The following is a 14,566-nucleotide window of genomic DNA, read 5'->3' as shown; positions in this document are numbered from 1 at the left end:
GACCTTAAAGATCATCTTGTCCAACCGTCAACCTAACTGACAAAAATAGACACCCACACAACAAACAAGGAGCATCATCACTAAACCAGACCTCCCAGCACTACATCAACCCGGCTTTTGAACACCTCCCGGGATGGGCCCTCAACCACCTCCCTGGGCAGCCCATTCCAATGGCTGAGAACCCTTTCAGTGAAAAAAGTTTTCCTAATATCCAGCCTGAACCTCCCCTGGCACAACTTGAGGCCATTTCCTCTTGTCCTGTCGCCTGTGACTTGAGAAAAGAGACCGACCCCCATCTCTCTACACCCTCCTTTCAGGGAGTTGGAGAGAGCAATAAGGTCTCCCCTCAGCCTCCTCTTCTCCAGGCTGAATAACCCCAGCTCCCTCTGCCTCTCCTCATAAGACTTATTCACCAGACCCCTCACCATCTTTGTCGCCCTTCTCTGGACCCGCTCCAGCCCCTCAATGTCTTTTTTATGGTAGTTTCAGCTTCCCCCGGGCCCATAGCATGACTCAAAGTGGTGATCAGACAACCAGACTTTCCCAGTCAATCCCTGTTTCTACCCAAAGACTGGATATGGTTTGGTTTCATTCCGTGGTGGTAGGTACCGGGGATCTCCAGCCTCTGGTTTAGCAGAGGGGAAGCGAGAGGCAGCCGTGGCCCTGGGGAGGGCTGGAGGGGTGGGTGGGCAGGGGAGAGGTGATGAACAGGGAAGGAAATCTGGGGAAAAAGGCAGGAATCCTGCCGGGCTCCAGGGATTTGGACACAGCCCCATGGAAGTAGCTCTCTTGGGGGAAGAGCGGCTTCCTGGCTTGGGCTTACACACAGGCCCACCACATGCAGGACACAGCTGGGCTTCTGTGCTCCCGAAATACTTCTGGGATGATTGTTATTATTTTTCGATTAATGCAGGAAATGAAGTGAGATGAGAATGGAAGTGCAGGTATCAGCAAAGGAGGTGCTGTGTTGTTTCTCACCCAGGGCACAGCTGGGACCTGGAGCTGCTGGATAAACTGCAACAATATCGACGTTAAACCCTTGGAGCTGCTTTTACAAATGACTAGTGATGTCTCTGTTACCTTCCAGAGCAGATACCAACTCCTCTAGAAGGAAAAAGATTAATCCCCACTAATAATGCATTCTCTGCTAGCAATGGAGATCAAGTCAAACACTGTTAGCTCCATCCAAGAGTAAAACATACAGGCCACAAAGTGCCCTTTTGAAGCTCAGATCATAGAATCATGGAGTCATAGAATGGATAGAGTTGGAAAGGACCTTAAAGATCATCCAGTGCCACCCCCTGCCCTGGGCAGGGACACCTCCCACCAGACCAGGTTGCTCCAAGCCCCATCCAGCCTGGCCTTGAACCCCTCCAGGGATGGGGCAGCCACAGCTTCTCTGGGCAACCTGGGCCAGGCTCTCACCACCCTCACAGCAAAGAATTTCTCCCTGAGATCTCATCTCAATCTCCCCTCTTCCAATTTAAAACCCTTCCCCCTTGTCCTGTCCCTGCACTCCCTGACAAAGAGTCCCTCCCCAGCTCTCCTGGAGCTCCCTTCAGATATTGGAAGGGGCTATAAGGTCTCCCCGGAGCCTTCTCTTCTCCAGGCTGAACAACCCCAGCTCTCTCAGCCTGTCCTCACAGCAGAGGGGCTCCATCCCTCTGATTGTGTTCATGACCCTCTGCTGGACCAGCTCCAACACGTCCATGTCCTTCCTGTGCTGAGGACTCCAGAGCTGGACACAGAGCTCCAGGTGGGGTCTCATGAGCGCAGAGTGTGATGGTTGGTTGTGTTAAACCCACCACCACTGAGATAGGGCAGGCTGCTCTCCTGGCTGCCAGAGCATACAATTATGCTAATGTGGTCCCCAGCAGTCTTTAGAGGAAAAGTAAGTACTGACTCTCATTAAATATAATAAAATATAATAACCTGATATTCATTTACTTAATGCTCGTGCTATTAATAGCAGATATTGACCCAAATGTGGGAATAGCCTTATCCAGTGTTCTATCATCTACCATTAATCCTTATCAGCTTTGTGGTCGTGTTCAGAAATCTCCCTGGGGTGTGTTTCCTGGACACCACTAAACAAACAAATCGCTTCTGCTGGCTGTAATTTAAAAAATACATTCAGCAGCAAAGGGGCACAAATGGAAGTGTACATCAGGACTTCTCCTCACCCTGTGTTATCCTTCAAATAGAGTGCGATGGCAGGATAAGGCACATTCCCTGCTGGCAAGGAAAAGCAGAAAAGAGAATGAGATTAAAGACAGACTCTCTGCAGTGAGGTCTCTGTGATGTCCCGGAGTCATCACAGAAGACACAACTGATCAGGAGGGTGCTGGCTCCTTTCACCCCAGCACCCCAACTTCCCACTGCTGTCATTCCAGCTTTTACTGTCACCTTTTTGGGACACCTGGTTTTCTCTGCCTGTCTCTCTCCTCTGCCAACATCACTTCTGGCGCCAGAGAGTACCACCCATCCCCAGGAACGGGGCCGGTGACTCAATGAGTGGGGTTTTGGGAGCTTCTTTCTATAAAAGCAGAAAAGGCACATTTTGGAGTGTTACCCCACAGCTGGCCAGCCAGGTTCACAAATATTTACCATGTGCTGTTTCTGGAGAGAAACAGCAATAGACTGGAAAAAACTGGAGAGAGTAGCAACAGACTATTTAATTTCCTCCGGGATCTGGAGACCATCAAGGGAAAAAGTAGTAGAACAAGGCACTAGTAATTATCACCAGGAGCACACACACATATACATATATGCATATATATATAAATTGGGGTTAAACTAATGCTAAGGCTGAGGCAGAAAACCATGAAAGCAGGAGAATTCAAAGCTGGGGCTGCCATGGCAACCCTGACTCAAGCCGGGGTGGTTGGGCATTACAGCATTTCTATGGGACCTCCCAGCAAGTGCCGATGATTCCTTGGCATTTTATGTACATTTCATGGACAGGTAAAGGAGCTGCTGGAGAAAGTGTTTGTGGAGGAAGATGCAAGCTTTGAGGGAAGCTCTGGAAACCCAGTCCTGGAGGGTGCAAATAAACAAAATGATAAATCATAGAATGAGAATCACAGAATGGTTTGGGTTGGAAGGGACCTTAAAGATCATCCAGTGCCACCCCCTGCCCTGGGCAGGGACACCTCCCACCAGACCAGGTTGCTCAAAGCCCCATCCAACCTGGCCTTGAACCCCTCCAGGGATGGGGCAGCCACAGCTTCTCTGGGCAACCTGGGCCAGGCTCTCACCACCCTCACACCAAAGAAGTTCTTCCCAAGATCTCATCTCAGTCTCCCCTCTTTCAGTGTCAAACCGTTCTCCCTCGTCCTATGGCTCCCCTCCCTGATCCAGAGTCCCTCCCCATCTCTCCTGGAGCCCCTTGAGGGACTGGAAGGGGCTTGAAGGTCTCTCTGGAGCCTTCTTTTCTCCAGGCTGAAGAACCCCAACTCTCTCAGCCTGTCAATCCAGGCTCACAAGTGAGGTCACATATAAACCCCCGGGTTCCCCCCTGGGATTATTGTCCCCCCCCAGGACAATAATTCTTCTCTCCGCGCGGCTGAGTCCCATTTGCTGATGTCCTGCGGAGGGAGGGAATCTAAACCAGAGACCAACAGCTGATAAAATCTCAGAGAAAACCACTGACCTGCTGGTTTTAGCCCAGCAGAGCAGCAGTGTCCAGGCAAGAGGGTGCAGGTTATTGAACACAGGTGGGATGGCAGGAGCCAGAGAAGATGTTTCCATGGGATTGACTGGCTTTGTGATAATGGTATACATAAAATTATAACTTCCAGGCACCACATCAGTTTATCATGGTATTATATCTTTAGGAATCTAACTGGTTTTTTGAGCCTTTTTAGAATGCAGTCATTTTGGTAGGAATTTGGGCCCCATAGAGAATCACAGAATCACAGTATCACATGGGGTTGGAAGGGACCTCTGGAGATCATCTACTCCAACCCCCTGCCAAAGCAGGTCCACCCAGAGCAGGTTGCACAGGAACGTGTCCATGTAAGGTCTGAATGTCTCCAGAGAAGGAGACTCCACCACCTCCCTGGGCAGCCTCTTCCAGGGCTCTGCCACCCTCACAGGAAAGAAGTTCCTCCTCAAGTTCCTCCTCAGAAAATGTATGCAGTGTAACTCCTTCACTGTAATGTTATTATCTTTTGTATTTCTACTTTCCTTTCAAATATGAGTGCTCTGTAAAAAGCCATGTTAGTAAAAGCTACTTATTTGTTTCTCATTTCACAACTGCATTAGTTTAAGATTATTCTTTTTAATCTTTACAAGTAGCAAATTACCTTTTCAAGCCTGACCAAAGTGAGTTCAAAGGAAGCTGCTCACTATTCTTCCTTACAAAACCAGCAAACGCACCCTCTTTAGTGTCCATTGCTTTCATCGTGACTTTTGATGAGCCGCAATGAAAGACCAAAAGTAGATCTCCAGAGGAAAGCATACCTCACATACCATGATGCACCAACTCGGATTCATAAGCCAGCAGTACGCTTCTGGGTGTTTAAAGATGGAGTGTAGAGAAAACAAAAACGTAACAATGGCATATATGAATGCATATGCATCCACTGAGCATCTTCAGACAAAAATAAAACACGGCAATTTAGAGGACAGAGCATTTGCATTGGCAAAAACTGTGACACAACTCCTCTGCACATGCAGAAATTGTCAGGATGCCAGGAGGAATGAATAAAGAGCATGTCTGTGTAATTAAATGGGTTGATTTGTGGGAGCAGATGATGTAGCGCAAGGCAGAGCAGCAAGAAAATTCTTCGAATAAAATTCCACGCGCAGTCTGAGTTTTGGGAGGGCACTTTGAGAGGCAGAAGGGGCTTTCTCAACCCTTCCTTACTCCGTTCAGCAGGCACCAAATCTGCACCTCACCTTCCATTTAGTGGTCACACTCCATCCTGTTTCACACTTCGGGCAGCTCCCCATAAAAATATCAAGGCTGTTTCACTTCCAACAAACGAGTTTGATGCTCTGGTTATAGAAGCAGGGAAAACCCTCAGACGTTGCCAGTTTTGCTCAGCCCATCCCAGCTACTCCTTGTGAGGGACCAGATGCCACTTCATGGCTCCAGGCATTGCGTCCCCACACCTGCAAGATGGAGACCGGGATGGAGGCAGGGATGGAGACCGGAATGGAGACTAGGGTGGAGGCAAGGATGGAGGCAGGGATGGAGGCAGGGTGGAGGCAAGGATGGAGACCAGGGTGGAGGCAAGGATGGAGGCAGGGATGGAGACCAGGGTGGAGACCAGGATGGAGGCAAGGATGGAGACCGGGGTGGAGGCTGTGATGGAGACTGGAATGGAGACCAGGATGGAGACCAGGATGAAGGCAGGGATGGAGCAGGGATGGGAGCAGGGATGGAGGCAGGATGGAGCAGGGATGGAGCAGGGATGGAAGCAGGAATGGAAGCAGGGATGGAGGCAGGATGGAGGCAGGATGGAGCAGGGATGGAAGCAGGGATGGAAGCAGGGATGGAAGCAGGGATGGAGGCAGGATGGAGGCAGGATGAAGCAGGGATGGAAGCAGGGATGGAGGCAGGGCCCAGTCTAGGTTCCCCCTGTGCTGGGAGCAAAAAGGCATCAATCTTCCAGGGGACACTACCTCCTCTTCTTCCCACCTTTTGCACAACGGAAAGGTGGCTCCCTGCTGCATTTTCCCAGAGTGGGACCAGCCTTTGCAGGGAAAAATCAAGCCAACAACTTCAACTGGCACCTCCAGGCATGGGAAGCACGGCCACGTGAGGAAGGAGGCTGCAGTCCTGACTGACCTCCCCTCTCGTGGCTGCAGGGATGCTCTGGGACCACTCACAAGGATCAGAAAAGTTTTATAACAGGAAAGTCTCACCACCTCTCTGGAGTCATCTATGCCTTGGGCTATGTCCTTCTGGGACATGACTCCTCCAGCCTGTCATCTCAGGAATCAAGGGAAATCTGCCTTTCCTGAAGACCTGTCTGCAAACAGAATAAAAACAGACTAAAAGAAGGATGCTGCAGCCTGTCTTGCTCACACTGTTCAGAGACAGCCTGAGCGCTCCAACACAACCAACTCTGCAAAGTCTCCTTATTCAGAACACCTTTTCCCCTTAATCACAACTGGAAAAGACTATCCAGTCCGTTGGGGGCAAATATTTTCCACATTTTGCATTTCACAGCTCTGTGGGATATTTCCTTTCCTACAGCGTGCCTGGTGCTGAGCGCTCCCCACACTCCCCGAAAGGACAGGCCACGTGTCACAGCCCCACGTGCTCCCTGCCCACCTCAGAACCTGCATGAACACAAACCTGTTTCGTCGCTGCCGGTGTAAACAGCCCCGGCACAGGTCTTGGCAGCGTGACTTAGTGATCAGCAGTGGGTGAATGCCACCATCTCTGTTTCCATACACAGAGCCAACATTGCCACATCCCTCTCCCCTGTCACACCTTCTTCAGGAAACGTTTTGCTTGGTATATTTTTGTCAGCATGTTTGCAGTGATCTGCTCTGGTGTCTAGAGGGGGTTGTGGCTGCTGTTACCAGGATTCCCGGGGGGATCTGTGCGGGAGCCACTCAGCTGGGCATGGAGAATTTCCCAGCGTGGGTTTCCCACTCCTCCGTGCCCAGAGGTGGGTGTTGAACCACATTCCATCACTTGTCCCCATGTCTGCATTTATCAGTGTGTTACTTCACTCCATTGCAGGATGATTGGAGTTCCCTCATTGTGTTGAGCTCCCTGCTCATAGGGATCCTCCCTCCCTCCTCCAGTTTCCCTTGGTTCCTCTCATTCATAGAATAGTTTGGGTTGGAAGGGACCTTAAAGATCATCTAGTTCCAACCCCCTTGCCCTGGGCAGGGACACTTCCCACCAGACCAGGTTGCTCCAAGCCCCATCCAGCCTGGCCTTGAACCCCTCCAGGGATGGGGCAGCCACAGCTTCTCTGGGCAACCTGGGCCAGGCTCTCACCACCCTCACAGCAAAGAAGTTCTTTCTGGTATCTCATCTCAATCTCCCCTCTTTCTGTGTCAAACCCTTCCCCCTTTTGTATGGCTCCCCTCCCTGATCAAGAGTCCCTCCCCAGCTTTCCTGGAGCCCCTTTAGGGGCTTAGAAGGGGCTCTAAGGTCTCTCTGGAGCCTTCTCTTCTCCAGGCTGAACCCCCCCAACTCTCTCAGCCTGTCCTCCCAGCAGAGGGGCTCCAGCCCTCAGAGCATCCTTGTGGTCTCCTCTGACCCCACTCCAACAGGTCCATGTCATTGCTGATACTCTTCCAAAGCTGCTCACCCTTCCTCATCCTTCAATAACCCTCCTGGTTCTCCCGCAGAATTTTGGGTGGTGGCAATTTCTGGCAGCTCCATAACAGCCTGCAGCAACGGGGTGTTTCAGAGTGCTGGGATAACACCAGGGAGCAGCATATCTGCTGGTACTCCACCCAGGACCAAAGCAGGGAAAAAAGCGAGGAGATACCAGTGATGGAAACTCAGACCAAAAACACACAGCGGTTGTATGGTCACAGTGAGGCCACAGCTCTTTGGGGCTGCTCATCCTCTGCTGCCTCCTCAAAGCTCAAAGCTGCCTGCTCAAAGACAGTGGTGACCCCACCACCGCTCTCCCGGGGCCGGCGCAGGGGCCGTGGTGATGGCTGCTGGAGCCTGGGGAAGCTGCCTGAGCAGCAGCAGTGAGTCAGCAGCAGTTCACAGCACTGGGAAGGAGCAGTTCTCACAACAAGAACCAGAAATCATGATTTACATCAATGGGCTGTCAAATGAGTTGGCAAAGATAGGTGCTGCCCGCGTGCGGTGCTCAAGGTATGCAGCTTTTCCTGTTTTCCTGCTCCTCCTAGAGCAGCGCAGGCTCGGTGCTCAGGGCTTTAAATCAGAAGGAATCACCCTTTTTTATCAGACCATTGATGCCATTCCCAAGCCACATCACAGCTCCAAGTAGTCATCACTGCTGGTCATCTCTGCCTCCTACTCTCACTAAGCTCTGTATGCCTGGGGAGCAAGGTCACACAGACAAGCATCTCCAAGCCCTGGGATGAGATACAGGAGACCTCGATGTGATTCTTGGTTCAGCCACATGTTCTGGGCTTGACTTGGACCCTCCTCTCCCCACGGGTTATGCAGGACTAGCAGTTCCTCCAGCACATCTCCCCCTTGCCTCTCCCTGCGCCTAGGGGGAAACACAGGAGATCGTCCCCTGGTTAGGCTACTGGAGGCAACCAGCTCCAAGTTCTCTCTAGACATAATTCTTGCCCTTATTTTTTCAATGCAATGATAAAAAATAATTTTGCTTTACGAGCTTAAGTCCCTAGGTGACCAGCTGAATCAGGAGACTGGCAATATTTTGCAGAGGCTGCAAATCTACCCTCTATCTGTCTGTCTGCTGTGAGTATATTAAGATTTAGTGGGAACAAGACCTATCTGCCAACATCAGCAGCGCTAGCAAATGAGCTAGGAAACAACAGAGAGGGACTTCTGAGGTTTCTGAAGCAGAACAGCCGGGGCACATTCACTTACGCAGACACAACCATTTATGCTAGAAGCCAGCCTGGCAGTGGCAAAAGACCAGGAAACTTCCCCATGTCAGCGGTGATTCTGGTGGGACGGTGCTGCTGACACCGCAGGGTGCTTGGGACAAGCTGACATGTGAGCTCTGATTCACGGGAATCTTTGGGGGAAGTTTGTGTCTAAGCCAAAGAGGATAAAACTTGTCATCACCTAGTCAGGGGCAGAGCGGGCATGTAGGACCTCCAGTGAGAGAGCACAGGGGACTGGGGAAGCACCGGGACCAGTCTGGGCTCACTTGGGTGTGAGAGGCAGAGACTATCTGCTGTCCAGTACCTAGAAGCCAGAAAGGAATTCAAATAATTCAATTGTGTATGATTTCATGTTAGAAAATCCCAGCAAATGTACTATCCGCTATGCCCAACAGTCTGCCACCCAGAAGGGTTTCTACAGAATCACAGAATCACAGAATCTTCTAGGTTGGAAGGGACCTTAAAGATCATCTTGTCCAACCGTCAACCTAACTGACAAAAATAGACACCCACACAACAAACAAGGAGCATCATCACTAAACCATACCTCCCAGCACAACACCACCCCGTCTTTTGAACACCCCCAGGGATGGTGTGGGTTTGGCTTTTGGGACATCTGGCCCAGGCATGATGTTGTGTATAAGTCTGAGGATTTAACAGCCCAGTTCTTACAGAGCTGGCCACCACAGCCACTCCCAGCCAGAGCAGGTCCCTTTCCACCAGCCCACAGCAAGGCAAGAGGAGCCCTTGCCAGTGCCCGCTGCCAGCCCAGTGCTCACCCCTGCCCACAGCCTGGGAAAGGGCTGTGCCAACCCCGGGTAGAAAACACCCAGCTATTTGAAAACACTAATTATAACCTTTAACTCCTATGTTTAGAAACTTTGTCGCCGTTACACCCAGCTGTCCTCTCGCCCACATCTGCAAGCAGCAAAGGTACCAGCAGCCCACCACGGTGATGCTCGGCAAAGCCCAGCGAGACCCCGCAGAGCTAGGGGTGAGTGTCACCCCACTGGCCCCTGCCAACAGCAATAACATCTGCTTCTTCAGGCTCTGTCTTGGCGAGGGCATTTCCTGGTGTTTAGTGTCACGTCGTAGCCAACCTCAGCCAACCAAGCTGTGTGGTGTTGTCGATACACCAGAGGGATGGGATGTCATCCAAAAGGACCTGGACAGGCTGGAGAGGTGGGCCCAGGTGAACCTCATGAGGTTCAACAAGAGCAAATGCAAGGTTCTGCACCTGGGCCGGAACAATCCTCGCCACCAATACAAACTAGGGGGTGAGGTATTGGAAAGCAGCCCTGAGGAAAGGGACTTGGGGGTGCTGGTGGATGAGAAGCTGGACATGAGCAGGCAGTGGGCAGCTGCAACCCAGAAGGCCAATCCCATCCTGGGCTGCATCAAAAGATGTGTTGCCAGCAGGTCCAGAGAGGTGATTCTGCCACTTTACTCTGCTCTGGTGAGACCTCACCTGGAGTATTGTGTGCAAGTCTGGAGCCCTCAATATAAGAAGGACATGGACCTGATGGAGAGGGTCCAGAGGAGGGCCACAAGGATGATCAGGGGGATGGAGCACCTCTGCTCCAAGGACAGGCTGAGGGAGCTGGGGTTGTTCAGCCTGGAGAAGAGGAGGCTCCGGGGAGACCTAATAGCAGCCTTCCAGTACCTGAAGGGAGCCTACAGGAAGGCTGGGGAGAGCCTGTTTAGAAAGGCCTGCAGTGACAGGACGAGGGGCAATGGCTTCAAGCTGGAGGGGAACAGCTTTAGACTGGAGATGAGGAGAGGGTTCTTCACTGTGAGGGTGGTGGAGCACTGGAACAGGTTGCCCAGGGAGGTGGTTGAGGCCCCTTCCCTGGAGATATTCAAGGAGAGGCTCAATGAGGCCCTGGGCAACCTGGTCTAGTTGGGGGTGTCCCTGCTGACTGCGGGGGGGTCGGACTAGATGGCCTTTGGAGGTCCCTTCTGGCCTGGGCAATTCTATGATTCTATGATTCTATATTTCTCCCCACGGAGAAAGGCAGGCTGGGCTGTGTCACAGCGGAGCTGCGGTTGCCATCCAGGGTCTGGAGGCTCCACCAGCCTCCGAGAAGCTGCTCTGGTGCAAAAGCCGAGTGGGGACGGAGTGGGAAGGTCAGGATCACTGCACTTAGGCTGCATTTTAATCCCAGACTTGACTGCATGCCAGAATTGGGCTTTTATTTCAATGTTCCTTAATTCTGCAACTATATAAATTCCTCCGCCTAACAGAACGTGAAGTTGTGCAGCTGCCATCAATTACTGACAAACTGATAAACAATTCAAGATGTTTTTCAACAGCATTTTTTCCCCAGTTTCTCGAGCTGTCTGCCTTCCCAGCTAAGGTTACATCATTGTTGTCTTTAATAATTTAGAGTCCATCCCACTTTAATGCATTCGTCGTGTTTGGCTGTCAGTTAGAGCAGGAACAGTGAGCAGTGAATCACAAGGCAGTAATTTTCTATACTACTTATTTGCCCAAATTCTTCAATATTAAGAGCTTAAGGTGCATGCTAGGCTCATGCTTCCGTATTTTTAAGAGGAAGCAGGAGAATTGCTCATGCCTTTCCAATTTGGCTCCTTCCTGTCATTCCAGCCCTTCTGCTGGTTTGGCTGAGAAGCTTCATGATTTTTGAAGGGAACAGGAGGATGTGGCCACACGCCACACGCATGTGCAAGGTTGGGGGTGTATGCACAAGCCCCTGAGTGTCAGCCAACTTGACAAGGGGAGCTGCCTCAAATATATTGAGCTCTTACCAGCTTCACAAAAATAAGCACAGAGACAGCTTTATAGAACCTTCACAAAAATAAGCACAGAGACAGCTTTACAGAATCACACATGGGGTTGGAAGGGACCTCTGGAGATCATCCAGTCCAACCCCTGCCAAAGCAGGTCCACCCAGAGCAGGTCCCACAGGAACGTGTCCAGGTGGGTTTGAATGTCTCCAGAGAAGGAGACTCCACCCCCTCCCTGGGCAGCCTCTGCCAGGGCTCTGCCACCCTCACAGCAAAGAAGTTTCTCCTCATCTTTAGGTGGAACTTCTTCTATTCAAGTTTGTGCCCATTTCCTCTTGTCCTGTCCTTGGGCACCACTGAAAAAAGACCAGCCCCCTCCACTTGACACCCACACTTTAAGTATTTATAAGCATGTATCAGATCCCCCCTTCAGCCTTCTCTTCCCTAGACTAAAAAGACCCAAGAATCGCGAAGAAATTTTAAAGGATTTTTTTCCTTATTAACATCTGTAATGAATGTTTGAAACTGGTAGCAGAAATTAAATTACATGGTTCATTATTTGCTCTTCCTTCTCCTTTCCTTCCAATAAACTGCCGTGTGATGTTCCTGGCGTTTTTCTTCTGCCATCAAATTACAAATTAGCAGAGAGCCATAATTCATGGAGGAAGAAGGCTTCCTGATGAAACCTGAAATGCTTTTCCTTTTAATATCTGCACAGGGATGAGTACCCTTTTCTGAGCCAGAACACTTGGTATGTGTGACGGTTGCCAGGGCTCTGCCACCCTCACAGCAAAGAAGTTTCTCCTCATCTTTAGGTGGAACTTCTTCTATTCAAGTTTGTGCCCATTTCCTCTTGTCCTGTCCTTGGGCACCACTGAAAAAAGACCAGCCCCGTCCACTTGACACCCACACTTTAAGTATTTATAAGCATTGATCAGATCCCCCTTCAGCCTTCTCTTCCCTAGACTAAAAAGACCCAAGAATCGCGAAGAAATTTTTAAAGGATTTTTTCCTCATTAACATCTGTAATGAATTTTTGAAACTGGTAGCAGAAATTAAATTACATGGTTCATTATTTGCTCTTCCTTCTCCTTTCCTTCCAGTAAACTGCCATGTGATGTTCCTGGCGTTTTTCTTCTGCCATCAAATTACAAATTAGCAGAGACCAATAATTCACAGAGGAAGGAGGCTTCCTGATGAAACCTGAAATGCTTTTCCTTTTAATATCTGCACAGGGATGAGTACCCTTTTCTGAGCCAGAACACTTGGTATGTGTGACGGTGACAGGTTGATGATAATTTTAGGCTTCTCTCTCTGTTCGCTGTGTGCCGACCCCCCGTTCCTTTTGCTCTCTGGCACCCTGACCTGGCTTCCAGCCCTTCTCAATGTGTCTCCTCTGACATTAACCAAGTGCAGCGTTTCCCTAGACTAAAAAGCAGGGATGCAGGCTAATGCATGGCACCCTGACCTGGCTTCCAGCCCTTCTCCATGTGTCTCCTCTGACATTAACCAAGCACAGCGTTTCCCAAAGCAGGGATGCAGGCTAAGGCATTAACACTTGGTATGTGTTACGGTGACAGGTTGATGATAATTTTAGGCTTCTCTCTCTGTTCGCTGTGTGCCGACCCCCCGTTCCTTTTGCTCTCTGGCACCCTGACCTGGCTTCCAGCCCTTCTCCATGTGTCTCCTCTGACATTAACCAAGCACAGCGTTTCCCAAAGCAGGGATGCAGGCTAAGGCATTACCCCCTACACCAGGACAGGTTGGGGGTGACCTGCTGGAGAGCACCCCTGAGGAGAAAGACCTGGGGGTCCTGGTAGACAACAGGATGACCGTGAGCCAGCAATGTGCCCTGATGGCCAAGAAGGCCAATGGCATCCTGGGGGGCATCAGAAAGAAGGTGACCAGCAGGTCCAGAGAGGTCATCCTGCCCCTCTGCTCTGCTCTGCCCTGGGGAGGCCCCATCTGGAGCACTGGGTCCAGTTCTGGGCTCCCCAGTTCCAGAAGGACAGGGAACTGCTGGAGAGGGGACAGCAGAGGGCTACAAAGATGATGAGGGGCCTTACGAGGAGAGGCTGAGGGACTTGGGTCTCTTTAGTCTGGAGAAAGGAAGGCCAAGGACGGGTTCTGATCAATGCTTAGAAATACTTAAAGGGTGGGTGTCAGGAGGATGGGGCCGGTCTTGGACCAGTTCTGGGCTCCCCAGTTCCAGAAGGACAGGGAACTGCTGGAGAGGGGACAGTAGAGGGCTACAAAGATGATGAGGGGCCTGGAACATCTCTCTTATGAGGAGAGGCTGAGGGACTTGGGTCTTTTTAGTCTGGAGAAGGGAAGGCCGAGGACGGGTTCTGATCAATGCTTATAAATACTGAAAGGGTGGGTGTCAGGAGGATGGGGCCGGTCTTTTTTCAGTGGTGCAGACAGTGGACAGGACAAGAGGAAATGGGCACAAACTTGAACATAAGAAGTTCCACCTCAACATGAGGAGGAACTTCTTTCCTGTGAGAGTGGCAGAGCCCTGGAAGAGGCTGCCCAGGGAGGTGGTGGAGTCTCCTTCTCTGGAGACATTCAAACCTCACCTGGACACGTTCCTGTGCAACCTGCTCTGGGTGGACCTGCTTTGGCAGGGGAGCTGGATGATCTCCAGAGGTCCCTTCCAACCCCATGTGTTTCTGTGATTCTGTAATATCTTAATTCTCTATCAGGTGCTTCTCACTGCGGGAGTTGGACTGGGTGATCTCCAGAGGTCCCTTCCAACCCCGTGGGATTCTGTAATATCTTAATTCTCTACCAGGTGCTTCTCACCACCACCTTCACTCCGATTTCCTCCTATGGCCAGACTGATAAGGAAAAATAAGATTCCTTCACTCTCCTCTCCCGTACATTGCCTTGCCTTTATTAACCGAGTGCTTTGACGGCGTCTCACAGCCGGGATAAACACCTCCACCTGAGGCACCCACCTCAGTTTGCACATCACCTGAGGAGCTACCCTCAGAACAGCCTGAAACGGCGGCTGGGCAGGCCTGTCACCCCCGGGGCTGGGGATTCCTGCCCCCCAAATAGCGTGCAGGGGGCTGGGGTGCCGTGGGTGCCGGGCAGTGCTGTGGGTGGCCGGACGCCATCCCCTCCGGCGCCTCAGGCCTGGCCGCGGCCTGGCGGGCCCCTCCCTCCCCTCCCCGCTGCCACTTCCGCCCGGCAGGGGGCGGGGCTGCGCGCTGTTCTCGCGAGAGGCTCGCGGCCCCCGCCCGGCCGTCCTGCTCGGAGGTGGCGGCGGCGGCGG

The 14,566-nt window shown here is 51.4% G+C and overlaps 1 protein-coding gene across 1 annotated transcript in view; it reads left to right on the top strand.

Moving 5' to 3' along the window:
• Positions 1–7,739: 7,739 nt before the first annotated feature.
• The window catches only part of WDR44 (WD repeat domain 44), a 35,173-nt gene continuing 28,346 nt past the window's right edge, over positions 7,740–14,566 (top strand). Inside the window, exon 1 of the mRNA XM_014954936.1 lies at positions 7,740–7,807. Coding sequence (XP_014810422.1) covers positions 7,740–7,807 — 68 coding nt within the window. The remainder of the gene's footprint in view (positions 7,808–14,566) is intronic.

Source organism: Calidris pugnax, unplaced genomic scaffold (genome assembly GCF_001431845.1).
Source record: "Calidris pugnax isolate Ruff unplaced genomic scaffold, ASM143184v1 scaffold38, whole genome shotgun sequence".
Classification (NCBI taxonomy): domain Eukaryota; kingdom Metazoa; phylum Chordata; class Aves; order Charadriiformes; family Scolopacidae; genus Calidris; species Calidris pugnax.
Note: the sequence above shows the minus strand (reverse complement) of the source record. Positions and strands in the feature narration are given on the sequence as shown.